This window comes from Rhea americana, unplaced genomic scaffold, assembly GCF_003343005.1.
Source record: "Rhea americana isolate MKP2758 unplaced genomic scaffold, rheAme1 scaffold_143, whole genome shotgun sequence".
NCBI classification, from domain to species: domain Eukaryota; kingdom Metazoa; phylum Chordata; class Aves; order Rheiformes; family Rheidae; genus Rhea; species Rhea americana.
This window is the reverse complement of record NW_028185517.1, coordinates 1935279-1950504: the sequence shown is the minus strand read 5'-3', so window position 1 is coordinate 1950504 and position 15226 is coordinate 1935279. Positions and strand designations below refer to the sequence as shown.

Genomic DNA, 15226 nt, shown 5'->3' with positions numbered 1-15226 from the left:
CGACCCCTCGCGTTACTCCGAGCGGAGCGCGGCCCTGCTGCGCGCTCGCTCCCGGCGCGGCACAAGCGCTTCCCCGGCGAGGGCGGCGGCACGACGAGGCACGGAGGGCGGCTGCACGACCGTCGACTCACAGCGCCGCGGGCCGCGCTCCGGGGGAGAGCCTGCTTAAAATACCGCTTTTACAAATGGAGGGGGGCTCTGGACACGAGAAAAGACACGATCTGCGAGAGGGCAGCAGACTGGCAACTAAACTGAATGCAAATTTTTAAGCAAGGGTGGTGGGGGGGGGGCAAAACAAGGCCCTGGTCAGAGGATTACAGAAGTGCAAGGCAGCAAAGCTCGAGGAGGCGGCAGCAAAATCTGAGGCCGTTCCAAGAGAAGAGATGCTTCAGCTGGATGTCATTTCCTAGCACCACTTTAGTGACACTAGTACCACCTAGCAAACTGCAGAAAGTCCTTCCACGGACGTGACAGGAGCCTTCCCAGTGGTTTTTGAGCAGGGGTTACCACCCTTCTGTGTCCCCGAGCAGCTTTACCCAGTAAGGCGTGTGCTGCAGACATCTCACCTCAGCTGAGGGGTAGTTACATCCAGTGGAGCCTGAATTAGAGTGGAGGGCTTTCCAGCAGTCTGCTACCTGTGCGCCAGGCCTCAAGGGCTGCTGCTCTAGACTTCCACTCTCCCCAGCCACGTAGATGAACAATACAGTTTTGCAGAAAGCTCTCAAGTCTCCAGAGTGAGTAGTTCCCAGGCTGGGCTTGTTCAGAAGCTCTCCCCTAGAAAACAAAGCAATGCTTACCTGTTCGTGCCTCACCGCTCCGCACACGCTGATGCGATTCGCTGCTCTGACAGAAGTGGAAGCTGCTTGTAGTTTCACATGCATGCCCCTTTTCTGCATGAAGGTAAGTGGTAAGCCCTCTCCAAAATATAAGACTCGCTCTGCCTCAAATTGCACAGCTGTTTTCCTGATAAAAAAAAACAGTAACAAAAAAAATCCTCAGCACTATGGACAGAAATGGTTTAAAATTGAGGGGAACCAAGTTGTCTCATCATCGTGTTTTAAAAAGCTCAAACCGGCTAAGGAATCCTGTTCAAGCTGTGGCAAAAAGCTCTTCATAGACAAGTATTTATACTGGAAGTAAGCTGTATTTTTAAACTTGTCTCCAAATATGGGTGGGGTCCTAACTGTCTTATATCTAGCTCCACAGATTTAACTGTGGAAAAGAGTAACACAGAGTAACAGTGATTATTGTGTCATTGGGCCCATCAAGCCCTTCTGCAGAGCCTCTAAAACTCATGGATCTGGAAGCTTGTCTGTTCTACCTACATAGTCACTCCTCTTCCTAACTGTGCCTGTACTATCAGACCAACCATAGATGCATTATAGTTAACCCAAAGTTTCCGGCTTAAAGGAACCAATGATGAACTTGTATAAAACAACTGTAAACCCTGATGAGGGGCACAATTACAACACAGTAASTATCACAGCAATCAGCAGATGCAGGTAATTTTGAGGGGTATCAAGGCAATCATGGATACCAAAGCAACGCTGTAAAGTTTTATAGTGAAAGGACCCCACAAGACTAATACCTGTATCTTCAAATAGGAAATAGTACTAAGAAATACTTCCAAAGCTAAATTAGTCAACAWGAATAGCTCAAAATACTGTAACAATAATTTGTAATTTGAATTTAAACATTCGTTTCTGAACAGGAGCAGACTTGGTCCTGTTAAAGTTAATGGAAACTTTGTGATCGCTTCAGATTAGACCAAGGTTTCATCACCTGAGAACTGGGTTACACAGAAGCTGGAAGTGAAGCTCAAGCCTGGAGGGCAAATGTCCAGGAAAACCTAACAAATGACCAGTCAATCTACTTTCCATGAAACTGACTTTCTGGGGAAGTTGTATAAATGGCATGGACAGTGAAAAATGCTTGAATTTTTTTTCAAAATTTTTCAAAACCAAAAGTTGGACATTTTTAAATTCAGATATCCCTTTGAAAAAACTTCCCAAACCTTCTCACTATTAGCACACTTATTCCATACTCAGTGACATCAGTGGGACAACTCACAGAACATCAGCTAAATGTGTTAACTTTACAGGGTTAAGGAATTAAGATTTAGTGAATTTTTAGGATTCTAATAGAGAGGAGGAGAGAGGAATAAATTACACTAATTCAAAAATGCTCTTTGCTCCCAATATAGCATGTCAAATCCCCATCAAATTAAGATTGTCAAGGCTGGTAACAAAGCTCAAAGAGTATTAAAAAATAGATCTGAATTCTTGAATTTCTGCCAGATTCCACAGGTGCAAAAATCTGTTTGCTTTCTCTCTTACCAAGTCCCAAACTCTTCAAAAGAGTCCTTCAGTTCCCTTCCCTCATTCTCAAAAAGTATCAGAAGTCCACACATTTGACTAATGCTGTAAAAGCAAGCCACAGTACTTCCAAGTACAAGGGAAATACTAATTTAAGAAAGCAAATCTCAGAAAAAGTTACAAAGCAGCAGCACAAGTGGCCTGGTTCTCAAAAATAGAAACAGCACTGTATGACAGTTTCTGACTCCTATAAAGAGACTTTAAAGCCTTTGCTGCTCATCGTCTTTATTTAAAAAAAATCGTGCTCATTTTTAGTTACTCAACTGTTTCTTATTTTAGCTTAAGGGTAAAGTGTTATGTTCTCTTTTCAGTGAGACATTGTAGAAATCAGTTATTTTTTGCACTATTTTGCCTCATTATGAGGTAAATACACACACTCTCTACTCCCTCTTTGCACTGTGCTCCTGATATGATGTCATATCTGACACCAAGTACCAGTCACAGCTAGGTTCTAATGAGAACGAACATGAAGGTTTGAATCGAGTTATCAACCCATTAYATTTCTACAACAAAATAATAGCCTGAAAATTTTCTCTTGTCAAAGAAAGCCCTACTCACTACTAGGCTGCTTCCTAATGCTTTGCATGATCCTTCCAGGTCCAAACAACACCTCCGCTGTGTATGTGTCTTGAAGTCAAAGATGTCCATAAACACTTGTTTATGCTCAAGAACTCAACACCTGCTCAAGTCATGAGAAGCTTATTGTTCAGTTCAACAGCAGGGAAGACTGAAACTGGGCTCAGATGTTGTAGCATGTCTCAGCTGTCAAAGCAAATGACACTAATGAATACATACACATAGCATGGCCAAAGCAAAGCAAAAATCTAACCGTTTAAGTTCTAAAGTATTTTACTCCAGCACTATCAGGAATTATACGTAGACAATACTTCCATCACAAAGTACTGTTGCAATAGGAGTTGTAAAGGAAACTAGTGTAGAAGAATACTCCTTTGATACTGAGTCTGTGGAGGAGAAGGCAGATGTTGCATCTGTGATAAACAAATACAGGAGTTGTTCTCCACTAGACCAGCAGATCGTTCTTCTTTCCTTCAGTACTGAAGCCAGTAATGATGAAAGGGAACTATTTACGTAAGATGTGTATTTTTTTTTTGTCTTGACTCCAGTGGCATGTCAATGGGGTAACTCAATCCCACCTGAAGCACTGCTCCACAAAAGGATATCAAATCAAGAATGATTATTCTCAATCACTCTCAACATACTGTAAAGCAGACTCCAAAACTGGATTCATACTCAAAATTTGGGTCCTATATGATCCTGCCTCTCTGTCCCCCTTACGTTTTAATGAAAATGTAATGCAGACGAACTCAAAACAGTAAAAAGCTAGGGTCAGGATACATGACCAACTTACTGCATCTCATAGAATTTCTTCATTACTGCTAGGCCACAAGCACCGACTGTCCTTATGCTCTCAGCCCTTCACAAATGCAATGTATAAGAGTGATCAGTCAGGAGAGATCAATTTACACACAGTAACTCAAACATGTATCCAAGTCCATAGGTACACAGCACTGTAAGTGATTAAGTTTTACTGAAGAGCCTCCCACAATTACATTTCAGTGACATTGCCAGTGCAGGTACCAGAGATTCTGGTGTGAACACTTCAAACTAGAAGTGTAACAAAGTTGTCCCACTTGGATACCACAAGAAGTTCCTACAGTAATGGGTATGGTGCACCTTACATAAACACTGAGTAACTCTCAAAATTATTTGGGCATTATGCTATTATAGTGCTAAAAAGCAACAGGACACCAGTGGTAGGAAGCCCGAGTTTCAAATTTCCAAACCAGTTTCTCTTCTGTTTTAATAGTTTTAATGAACATCAGTCCAAGAGATCACTTGATAGTACAAGGTACATTCCTTGACCACATATGGCTGTGCTTAAGGAAAAGGAYAAACATATACTTAAATTAAATAGTGTAATTTAATTTAGTAACTGTTTAATTTTTATCATTAAGTTAAAAAAAAAGTTATAATTAACTATTAACRTTAATGAGTTGAGACCTTTCAGAAAGCATGACTCCAAAAGGAAAATATCCAGCAGGTAATCAGAGATTCATAGGTTTTCGCCAGTGCTGCCACCAGCATCAGTCTTAAAGGACTATTTGTTCAATGAAGAAATTGGTCTACAGTCCGTAACAGTAGTCTTGGTTCTGCTACTTTGCATGGTCTTCTAACAAATACACAATTAACTCRTAAGTGGACAACACAATGGCTGTGTTTGGTATCTGCCGGATGAGTTGGGCAAAGAGTCCTCTATAGAAAGCAAGATAGCCTTCCTCACGTGCTACCAGACGTGTTGTCTGAATAAAAGTCTTGTATTTAGTACCTTCTTCTCGCAGCCGTGTCCGTATGACCTCTGCAGAAAAATGAAAAAGAGCCCAAAGTTAATACAACTTAAATCTTCCTATTGAGAAACACACCAAGACCAGGAAAAAGAATGCACAGCCCAAGGTTATCAARACCTTGACCAGAAAGTCTGTCTGTCTGCCAGGCAGTATTTTAAACTATGAAATCCTGTATACATCACCCTTTAGGCAGGACTGAAAGTTAAAGATGAGTTCCCTTTCATGGGGAATGAATAGATTATTTGCTCATTCAAGTATCTATACAACTAAATTTGCTCACACTGCTAATGTCCTTCTATATAACCGTGACTATCTTCACACCTATCCAAACACAATAATCTGCTCATACCAGAAGTGTGAGCCACCACTTTGCATGCACCCTTTTTGTGTTCTCATTGTCTCATATGTGAATTCASATAGCAAGATCTTCAGAACACAAACCTTCACTGATTTCTTCTGCAAAAAACCCTTACTTTCACACACTATACAGCACTATTCTTCAGCCCTTCTAAAAACAGAAATATATACATGCTTGCAGAGTCCCAAGCACAGTAGAGACACAGTTAGAGGTTACTAATGAGAAGTGACGTCAGAGGCATCCAATTTCTTTTATTTTTTGAGCTGTTTTTGATCAGGAAGTTCTAATCACTAACAAATGGCTTATCAAGAATAACAGGACCAATACTGAAAATACTAAGGTATATACATATACCCCTATAATATGCACTTGGCCATTGAAATGAAGAACTCTACAGACCATCATTCAACTCAAACTAGAGGCAACAGCTGTTCTACTGCACTCATAAGTGGAAAAGTTAACATACCGTGTGGATAAGCAATGCAAGAAGCACAGCCCTTGGAAACAGCAGCAGCAAACATCAGTCCAAAAAAGTTTGTGGAGTTCCTTTCGGTCCCATTAGTAGAAGAAGGGGGCAGCTGGACTTCCTTTAAGTGTTTTTTTAAGCTTTCGTAAATAGCAAAGCAGATAATGGTCTCAGAAATCCCAGCATAGGAGGCGGTCAAGCCTCTATAAAAGCCACGGATACCTTCCGTCTGGTAAACGTATCTAGCACACTGCAAAGCATTCATAGGCTTTGAACCTCTGACTCTAAAAAAACAAATATAAGAACAAAACAGAGCACATGATGAATCCAGATTTAGAATTAAGATAAAAAAACCTCATGGCTTTCAGTATAGCTTTTGTAACTACACAAATGGTTCTCTGCTTAGTTTTAGTCCAAAAATCTGGTGCATAGAGCAGGACCATCACACTAAGAACACACCCTTGGCTTTTCTAATCCACTAATACATACTTAAAATAATTCTTAGAACTCCAGTCCTATCTAGTCACAGTTCACCACTGCTTTAAAAAACGAGCACTGAAGAGACACTGCTTTCTATTAGCTGGCAATTCCCTTTAAGGCCATCTTCAGTAGGCCAAGACACAGGTCTCCTACATGAGAAATGATCCTTTGGCTTAAGGGGCAGCATTCAGTTCAAATGTACTACCCTGTAAAGCGCCAGAATTAACACTTATAAATTATTTATAGATTGTAGTGTCTTAAAGGATCCTTCTTATCTCATCTGACATGACCTTGCAGAAAGGAATCTCCATTGATAAAAGAGTCCCTCATTGCTTCAATATCCGCCAGCGACCATGGATCACTGGACCAAAAATCTATTACTGTCAAATTCCCTCTCTGCCTCCAGGATGTATGGTTAACAGTAACAAAATTCTGAAGGACACAAGAGAACATTAAACCACTGCAACGGATTCTTGCAGCCTCTAGAATGTTTTATGAAACAAAACTAATCCTGCTTCATTAGAATTTTAAAATCATCACCCTTTCTGTTCAGTTAGCTAGCTGTGTCTTAATAACCATGGTTTGTTGTAGTAATACACATCTGTATGATCTAGGACCAGTGCTAGTTGTGTTGTCAAGGAGACTGCAACCTCATGCTCAGGGCTCTCAAATGAGCTAATTTGACACTTCCATAGTCTATTATTGCTGTATCAAAGCACCTCACAGTTCTTGATGTATTTATCATCCACATCAATCCATGAGGTACAGAAGATTTTGTAAGCAGGGATCTGAGGATAAATAAATTAATGCTATGCCCCAATTGGCTTAAGATCTATGGTGAAAACAAAAACTGAACCCAGCACTCAAGGCAATTTATACTTTCTTCTCCATACTAACTCTGCCTCAAATTAAGGTACAGCACCCAGAATCGTAATCCTTAGTCTGGACAGGTAAAAGGATGTTGGTTTGAAAGGTAGCTTGATTGTCAGGGAAACAACAGAGCAAAATCTACCACGGACCARAGAGCCATGAGTAGAAAGGACAAAGTCTAGCTTTCCAGAGTCTCCTTTAGCCATCCAGTCTCTTTCAATCAATTACTTACTTCCGTTCTAGCTGCATTCTGGTTTTCACCATCCATATGGGATTCATCAGGGAATTTGTGATAAAGGCTAAAAGACAGAAAGGAAAAACAAAATATCGCTGAATCTAGGCTGATGTACTGCAGTGGCAAATATGAATCTTAGGAAATATATAAAAAAATATGAACCAATATGAACCTCCACTGCACAGTTCAATTTACCAGTTCTATCCATAAGTTTCAAAAGACATGCAGGTTTGTAGCTTAMAACTCCTTTCTTTCTACAGAATGATGTTACACAGAACTTCAGAAGGCAGTGACCACTTGCCCTGTAATTTCTTATAGGATGCTTCACTTTTGTGTCTGGTATTGATATGTACTTCATGTACCTGAAGACTGCTGTAGACCAGGTATCTTATTTAGTGACTGGGTTTTACAGTAAGAGATGAAATGAAATCAATGAAGAAAATACATGTGTATTAGTTTCCTCCCTCCAAAGGCTCTAGGTGGTGCCACTGAGCCATCTCACTAACAAAACCCAGCCATTGGAGAGATTGTTTTTAATGATCACAGTTCAAGACTGAAGCTTGAACTAGAAGTCTCCTACAATAATTTTCCCACAACAAACTTTCCCCTTACTGAGAGAAAAAAAATACAATGAACTAGAACAATTTGGCTAAAACAATATCAAAGTTTTGCTGGTGTCTATCAGTATTTTCTTACTGGTTAGAGAAATATTACTGTAACATTTCAGTTGGAAAAAAGCTTACTCCAAATTAGAAAAAACCCAATAACTTAAATACATTTTTAAAGTGCTGAACACTAAAACAGTTTTTCTTAACAAGGTAAGTTAGGAGTTAGTAAAGTCCTGGGATTGATCTCTGTGTGAAATCTGCCTTTGGCCTCCTCCAAAAGTTGATTTTAATATACTTCCAGTAACACTCAAAGGGTCACTGTCCTTTAGACAGGCAGGCAAAAGGACACATTGCTAGTCAATGTTCTGTAGCTGCAATACTTTGTCTATAAGTTCATGTTACTCTTATCAAAAAAAAAAAATCTATTAAAAMCCCCCCACCTAATGTGATTATAGTTTCAGCTGCTCTGCAGTATTCAATGTGGACACAGCGTAGAAATGTGAAGTCTGTTCCCATACGAGAGATATAAGATTGCTATAACTCATGCGCAGTGGTACTATTAGACCCATAAAAAGTAGTGAGCCAGCAGAATATCTCTGTATAATCTGTTGGGTATGCTGGCACAAATCTCTGCTAAGACCAAACTAAGCAGATTTCCAACTCCACCAATATGTCGTTAGTCAAACTGCCTTATTACTTCAGGCAATGTTCACATCCAGCAAGGCTCAGAAATTAGGGACCATAGGCTTGCAAAAGCTACAAGGCACACAATTGTCAGCAATTAAGTAAGTACTGAGTTCACCAAATGGTATATATTTTATATCTATATACATATACACACGTGTATGTATATGTATGTATATATGTGTGTGTGTGTATATATATATACACACATTCATATACACATATATATTGTGTCAGGCTCTTCTGCAAAGTTTGTACATGCCTTCCCTTTGCCCCTCAAATACTTCTGAATGACTTTTTGACGAGATACTGAAGGCTTTCTACAACTACATTACATAACACACATGCAAAACCTTTTCGTATAAACTTCTCTTTGGATTGCACTGATACTTGGTTGTTCAGGTATTACAGAAAAGCAGATTTACTTTTTTAGTAATGCTATGAAACACCAACTTCAGTTCTTCAGAGGAGCATTCCTTAACAGTCCCTAAACAAGCTTGCCAAGTACTCCCATTTTGTTTGTTTGAAAGGAATAGCTGTTTCCAGCCTAGTAGATTGTTTTTAAATAGTCTCTGAACTTTTTCTCCTTCGGAGTGTCTTTTACATATTGTTTTGTGAACTCAATCACCTCTCCTGATCTTACCCTTTTATAGGGACCATTGTTAAATATATTTTTTAGAAAGAAATTCTTTCTGTACCTTGCAATAGATTCTAATAGCTCCTGGCACATACAAAACCAAGTATACATTCCCAGAATAAGCTAAATACTGGCCTCTGAACTCATTCATATACTAAAATTATCCTGAACTCTCAGAGTAGACTGGCCTATTAGGCTAGGTCCTTTATAGACTGACCAAAAAACCAGTATCTGCCTTATTCTACTAATTTTTCAACTACTGAGAGGAAGAGAACAACTCTTGCAACAATAACAGCTTTGAATACATACTTTAAAGTATTAAGAGGTATCTCAGAGCCACACAGATAACAATACATGCATAGGCTGCTATTGATGGTTGGCTGAAGAACAGCGTATTGCTGCAGACTATTTGGAAGATGAATTACTAATACATACCTGCAGAACCTGCAGAGCAAATGTGCACGATGTTGCTGTTGGGCACAAAGATGCCATTAAATCGCTCTTTGGCTTTGGAGTAACATGCAAAATAGACAGCCCTGTGCAAGAAAAGGAGGGAGGAGGGAAAGCAATCTAATACAGAGGACGTCAAATTAGATACATTGCCATCTCACAGCTTCCCCTCCCCCTCTCCTCCATCCAATAAAAAAATGTTCAAAGGGACCTCGACATGATTGCTTCCACCTGCAAGGTCACAGGCTCTCTTTTGCTACACTATAGTGCCATTATCTACTTTCCACAAAGTAGAAAGGTTTTATATTCACAGAGTCTGAAATGGGAGGCAACGTGGTCTTTGGACAAAGCCCACTGAATTAGATACTAACACCAARTCTGGTTTTAAACACACTTTGTAACCTCAGGAATGTCACTTTCTTTCTCTATGCCATGTTTTCCCTACATTTGTTCAGAACYATAACTGACATAAGAGCATTCATGCTTTAAACACCTAACTCTGGACTGAAGTGAAGAAGGTGATTACATGCCTCAAATCTCTATGTAATGCACGTGACTAGACAGAAGCTCAGAGCAGGATCTGCAACAGTCAATATGAATGAGAAGCTGCCTGAACTATATTCAGAGTACAGCTCCTTGAAGGCAAATGCTAGAGAAAACAAGGAATGGSACAATCATAGATGTGTGTGGAAACATCTTTGAGGTTATGCAGCAGCAATGCAAGTGTGTGTCCCCACTGTCTCTCCTCCTACCCCTTTTACTTTTTCATCTGAGAAGAGTTCAGGCAACCAAGTCCCAGAAAGATACTCCTGTTTCCCCTGGCATCTGGCCCCTACTTAAGTGTTTGCCAACACCATATATTCACAGGTAAAATGATAGATCCTATTAGAGAAATACAAACATTAATCTACATTTTTTTCTGCACCTATGTTCTTCTGTTTTCTCAAGCATATGACCACTTCCATGAGTCACTGCAACAGCCACTTAAATGCCTTTAAAATATATTCTCTCTTTTAATACCAGGCTAAAACCTCTCCTTTTCTGAGAATAGCATCACATGGCATAAGCAAAAAGGGAGTTCCACTGACAACAGAAAGCAGAGAGCAAAAGAAACAGCTAAGATAAATGCACAAAATTTAGACAACCCAATAAAATACGAAAAATCTGRCAGATACAGGTTTGATTCATACAAAGACAGGCACTGATTTTCACATAATTCCATCATTTTTTCTGGGTAGAAGGAAGGAATATTGACAAGAAATAGGTTCTGAATATATCAGCTATTCGTAAACATTACTAACAGTGTTATGCAAGTATAAAGCAGATTTATAACTTATTGGCATATACACACTGTACAGTCTGAAACTGCTTCACAAAGCTCAGTTTATGACAGAATAATTGTCATCTATTCTTTACAGTGCATCTATTTACACTGCATTTGCGATGTAACATTTGGGTTGGTGCCTTTAAATRTGCCTTCTAGCAAGAGTTTAACTATTTACCTTGATGGTGCCACTCCAACCAAGTTTGGACCCAGCCCTCGGAAGAGTGACCTTGGTCCTTCTTTTTCCAGAATTGACCTTAAAACAAGAACAAACAGAAAAAAACCCACAGTATTTGAGTTAAAAGTTATATTTCTTGTTCTGGCACATAGTCAGGCAAAAGAACTATGCTAAAGAAGTAAGTATTCATTGTGAACCTGGTAGCTCTCAGACTACATAATTTAACTGAAAATTAGCAAAATGAGATACTACTGAATAAAAGTCACTAAGCAGTAAAAAACTTCAGTGTGTGCACCATATGACACAGGGTTATAATTCCCATTCTTTGAAAGCTGCCAGGAACAGAATTAAAGAATTTTATGGGGAATGCAAGGCTAGTTGACTCTTCAAAGAAAGTATTCTTGGCATTCTCTATATCTAAACAATTCAGGAGGTCTTTTTTCTGAAGAGTGACAAAAAAGAAAGCCACATCCCCTTTGCAATTACCTAGTCATTTTTCTGTCCCCACCCAGTCCCAATCCAGGGTGAAAGCTGCATGTCACAGCTGTACTATAATCTATGTTTCACTAGGTAGTTTAGGGATGATTGTTTTGGTTTTGAGGGCATTCAAGAGTTCACATACATTCTTCCCAAGGAAACCCCAAATACAGAGGCACAGTTGTGAATCACTGTCATTGGACTTCATGATCTAGTCTAAAGTGAAGACCAAATGCATTTTCCTGCAGTTTTGCAATTGCTACAACCCAGGTTTCTAAAGCCGTTTTCACCTGTCTTCCTCCATGCTTCAGAAGCCACAGTGAGCTGGGACCAACTACTCTGAAGGATATGAACTGTTTGGACAACTTCCCCAGTGGCTACCAAGTTTCGTACAATAATTTGCTTAAGTGCCTCACCAAAAGAGACTTATCTTGTGCACAAGTTTTTTGAATGACTAACAGCAGACATATTTATAATAACTAAAACAACAAACACCAATAAATAGCCAAGTATTCATCCACTAGTGACTGTCAGGTATAGTCCAGTAATGACTGGGAATTCTGTGCACAGTCTGTTAGGCTGCAGCCCTCTTAACTGAAATAAGACATGTCACATGAAGACCGTGCAAAAAAATCCAGATAACACCAGGATCCAGGGGTAGTTCACGTGCACCTGTTTGAATTACCCATTTTTCAGAGTTTGCTTTCTAGGTCATTACCACTGTCAGGAATGTTCCCCACAGATTCCAAAAACAAGCTTATTAGAAAGAAGAGGATATAGGAACTTCTGAAACACTTTTTCACGGCAGAGCTGAACTTTCTCTGTAAGCTCCAAGGCTGAGTGTCTCCAAGGAGACAGATCTACCAACTACTTGTTCTTTGTCACTTAACAGTCACGACTGCAGCTTCCAGCTGAGGTGACTCATCAGAATCTTAACCGGATTAGACAAAAACAGCCTGTCCTTCTGGAGTGCTTTCTATTCAGTAGCAGGCTTAACTTGCTCTCCTGAGTACCTACTTTCTTTCTATTTACAGCAGCAAAGGGGCTTTTATATTCAACATCTTTAACTCTTATGGAACAAATTTATATGTAGGGCTCTAAAGGCTGCCTCTTTGGCCATACAATTTTTCTAAACCAGAGGGTCTAAGTCACATCCATTGTTAATAATTATAATATATGTGAAACCAGGATTGAGAAATGGGTACAAGAGGGTAAACTGCAAGAGACTTACTTGCTCTTTTTTTTTTTTTTATATATTATCAGAAAGACCATACTCAATAGCATCATCTGTACTTCAAGGACACTGCCTGCAATGGAATGACAAATGGTATGATTATTTTGCTTTCACTTCTTAACATTCTGAAGAAGGTAGGTAGAAAGCTTGGTGATTTATGCAGCTGAGCAATTCCTGAGGTAAAAYGAAATCAACAGCACAGTCACCAAATTTAATGACCTTAATATATGTACTAAAACGTTGACCCAATCTTAACCCATTTGCTCTCTCCCCAAGAGGACAGCCTCAGGGAAACARATGGGCAGAGAAGATGAATTAAGAGCCTCATATGCCTTGCAGTTGTACGTTCTTGCAGTTACAGTTGCTTCAGGTTCAATGGTGCACAGTGAAAATGTGGGAAGTGAAAGGARCAGATGTAATCAAGGCAACTGGCACTACCGTCCACTTTGAATCACGGATTGTTCTAGACTTGCCAAACACTCCTTTGTCTATTCAGAGGTAAGAGAAGTGGTGTTTACAAGAGAGACTCTCAAGTCCCAGAGTGACTTTAGCCATCCAGATCTTCAGAGAATTTGAGTTAGCACTGTACTGTTATATAACTGTGCAGCTTCACCAGGCAATCTGCCAAATGTGTTGGTCTTACATAAATCATTCAACCTGTTTTGCTAGTCAGTATTGTCTTTGGCATTTCTACTACCTGATCTAAGCAGGACCTCTCTGCATCACCCTGGGGCGCACAATGATCCAAATCAACTCCTCATTCCGTTTGCTTGAGGTCTGAATCATAAGTTTCTCCTGCTTTGATATTAARAACAAGAAAAAAGTAGTAGAGGTTTGGCCCTCCAAGTTGCTGGTAGACYGTACAACAGCTCTAAGCTAGATGATTTCCCATTTCACTCTATGAATACACATCTGAAAAGGGAGAAGCTGGAGCAGCAAATGCTGCAGTCTGAACTACAGAAAAGACTTATAAGAAAACTCCTAGTAATACAGATGTAGATAGGATTGATGCATAACAATTTGCTAAAGCAAATACTAACAGCAAACAGAAGATAGCTCATTAAATCAGATGTGGATGAGGAAAAGATGAGAGCTCACAAGACCACAATTACACATTATATTTTAGAAATTGGTTTTGCAAAAAGTGTCCTTCCTCCATTCACATAATTTCAATTATAGATAACCCACACACAAGTGCAGACAAGAAATGCTTAAAATATATGCGAACATTTAGGTTGAAAGAGAACTTTGAAGGTTACCTGGTCCAAACTGCTGTTCAAAGCAGAGGCACCTTCAAAGATGGATCAGAGGCTGACATGTATCACTAAGTGCAGAGAATTAGAATCCWTCTTACAATGCTTGTCTTTTAAGGTGAAGGAAAGGCTATAGGCTCTCCCTTGTATATGAAACTCCAAAGAATGAGAGCTTCAGGATAAAAATGGGCACAATTAAAGCTTCCCTCCATCAACTAGGCAAATAGCATGGGCAGAAACAAGCACCTCTAACTACTTAAAACAGACTGGGAATGGCTCCAGGAAAGACAGAAAGAAAGGGTACATGGTTCATTCAATCATTCAGTCWTTGTGCCAGGAGTCAGCCCTGGCTAATAAGACTTGCCTGTTCCACTACTCAATTGACAGCGAATTAAACATGGAGATTCCCGTGAGAAGACAATGAYGACAATTCCCATGTTAAGAAAATGCCTTTCCTCTGGAATATTTTCTATGATAGCTCCAGCAAGCTGAGGTACATRCAAATACACAGAATATACTACAGACTCTTGATCCTTGGAACGTAGTAACAGCTGGGAAGCTTAAGTCTGAAAAGTTGATTTAAAAATAACACTTCCAGACACTCATACAAATCAAGTCTCTTTGGAAAGCTTTGAGTGCTGAAAATGAGTTTCTGTGGAAGTTCAAACACCTAGGAACCCTAAAGATACATTTTTAAAGAATAATTTATCATTCCACTGCTGAATGCATACGGCCAACTGAAAGACATCCTTCCAGTGTGAGTCTGGAGCAAAATCTGCATTCCRTGTTTGTGCAGAGGAACTCAAATTCAGCTGACTGGTGTTAAGCAATGCTGAATGATAGGAGGAGCAGCACTCACTTGAGAACTCTGAAGAGCCCTGGTGATACAGATGTTGGCCTGACCAYTCCTTCCCCACTGATGGTCCCTAGGTGGACTTGAGGGTAGTAGACAGCTCGGAAGGCTAGCTTTGAAGATTGGAGCCTAGTCTTTATTACTTCCAAAGGACAAGTAAAGATGGCACCAACTGTTCCTCCGCATCTGTAAAAGACAATGTAAACAGAAGACAGTTTCAGGGAAAGGTTGTTGCACAGATGTGTCAAATCACAACAGCATAGAGTATAAATAAAAACTGAAGATTTGACTCTGTTTTGCAGTATTGACAAATAATTAGGATGGGGGGTAGTTTCAGCATCAGGCAAGGGGAGATTGTTCCCAAGCTTTTTTGGGGGC

General features: G+C 39.8%; 2 protein-coding genes across 3 annotated transcripts in view; one reads left to right on the top strand and one right to left on the bottom strand.

The window, feature by feature from the left end:
• Window positions 1–15226, top strand: part of ENO1 (enolase 1) — a 273184-nt gene that overhangs the window by 33945 nt on the left and 224013 nt on the right. The gene's annotated exons all lie outside the window — the stretch shown is intronic.
• SLC25A33 (solute carrier family 25 member 33) overlaps window positions 4165–15226 on the bottom strand; it is an 11716-nt gene continuing 654 nt past the window's right edge. The window contains exons 2-7 of the mRNA XM_085298984.1: window positions 14855–15034; window positions 11032–11109; window positions 9515–9615; window positions 7148–7214; window positions 5566–5849; window positions 4165–4752 (exon numbers count right to left, since the gene is read on the bottom strand). Of these exons, the coding sequence (XP_085155110.1) occupies window positions 4550–4752; window positions 5566–5849; window positions 7148–7214; window positions 9515–9615; window positions 11032–11109; window positions 14855–15034 (913 nt within the window). The 3' untranslated portion in view covers window positions 4165–4549. The remainder of the gene's footprint in view (window positions 4753–5565; window positions 5850–7147; window positions 7215–9514; window positions 9616–11031; window positions 11110–14854; window positions 15035–15226) is intronic.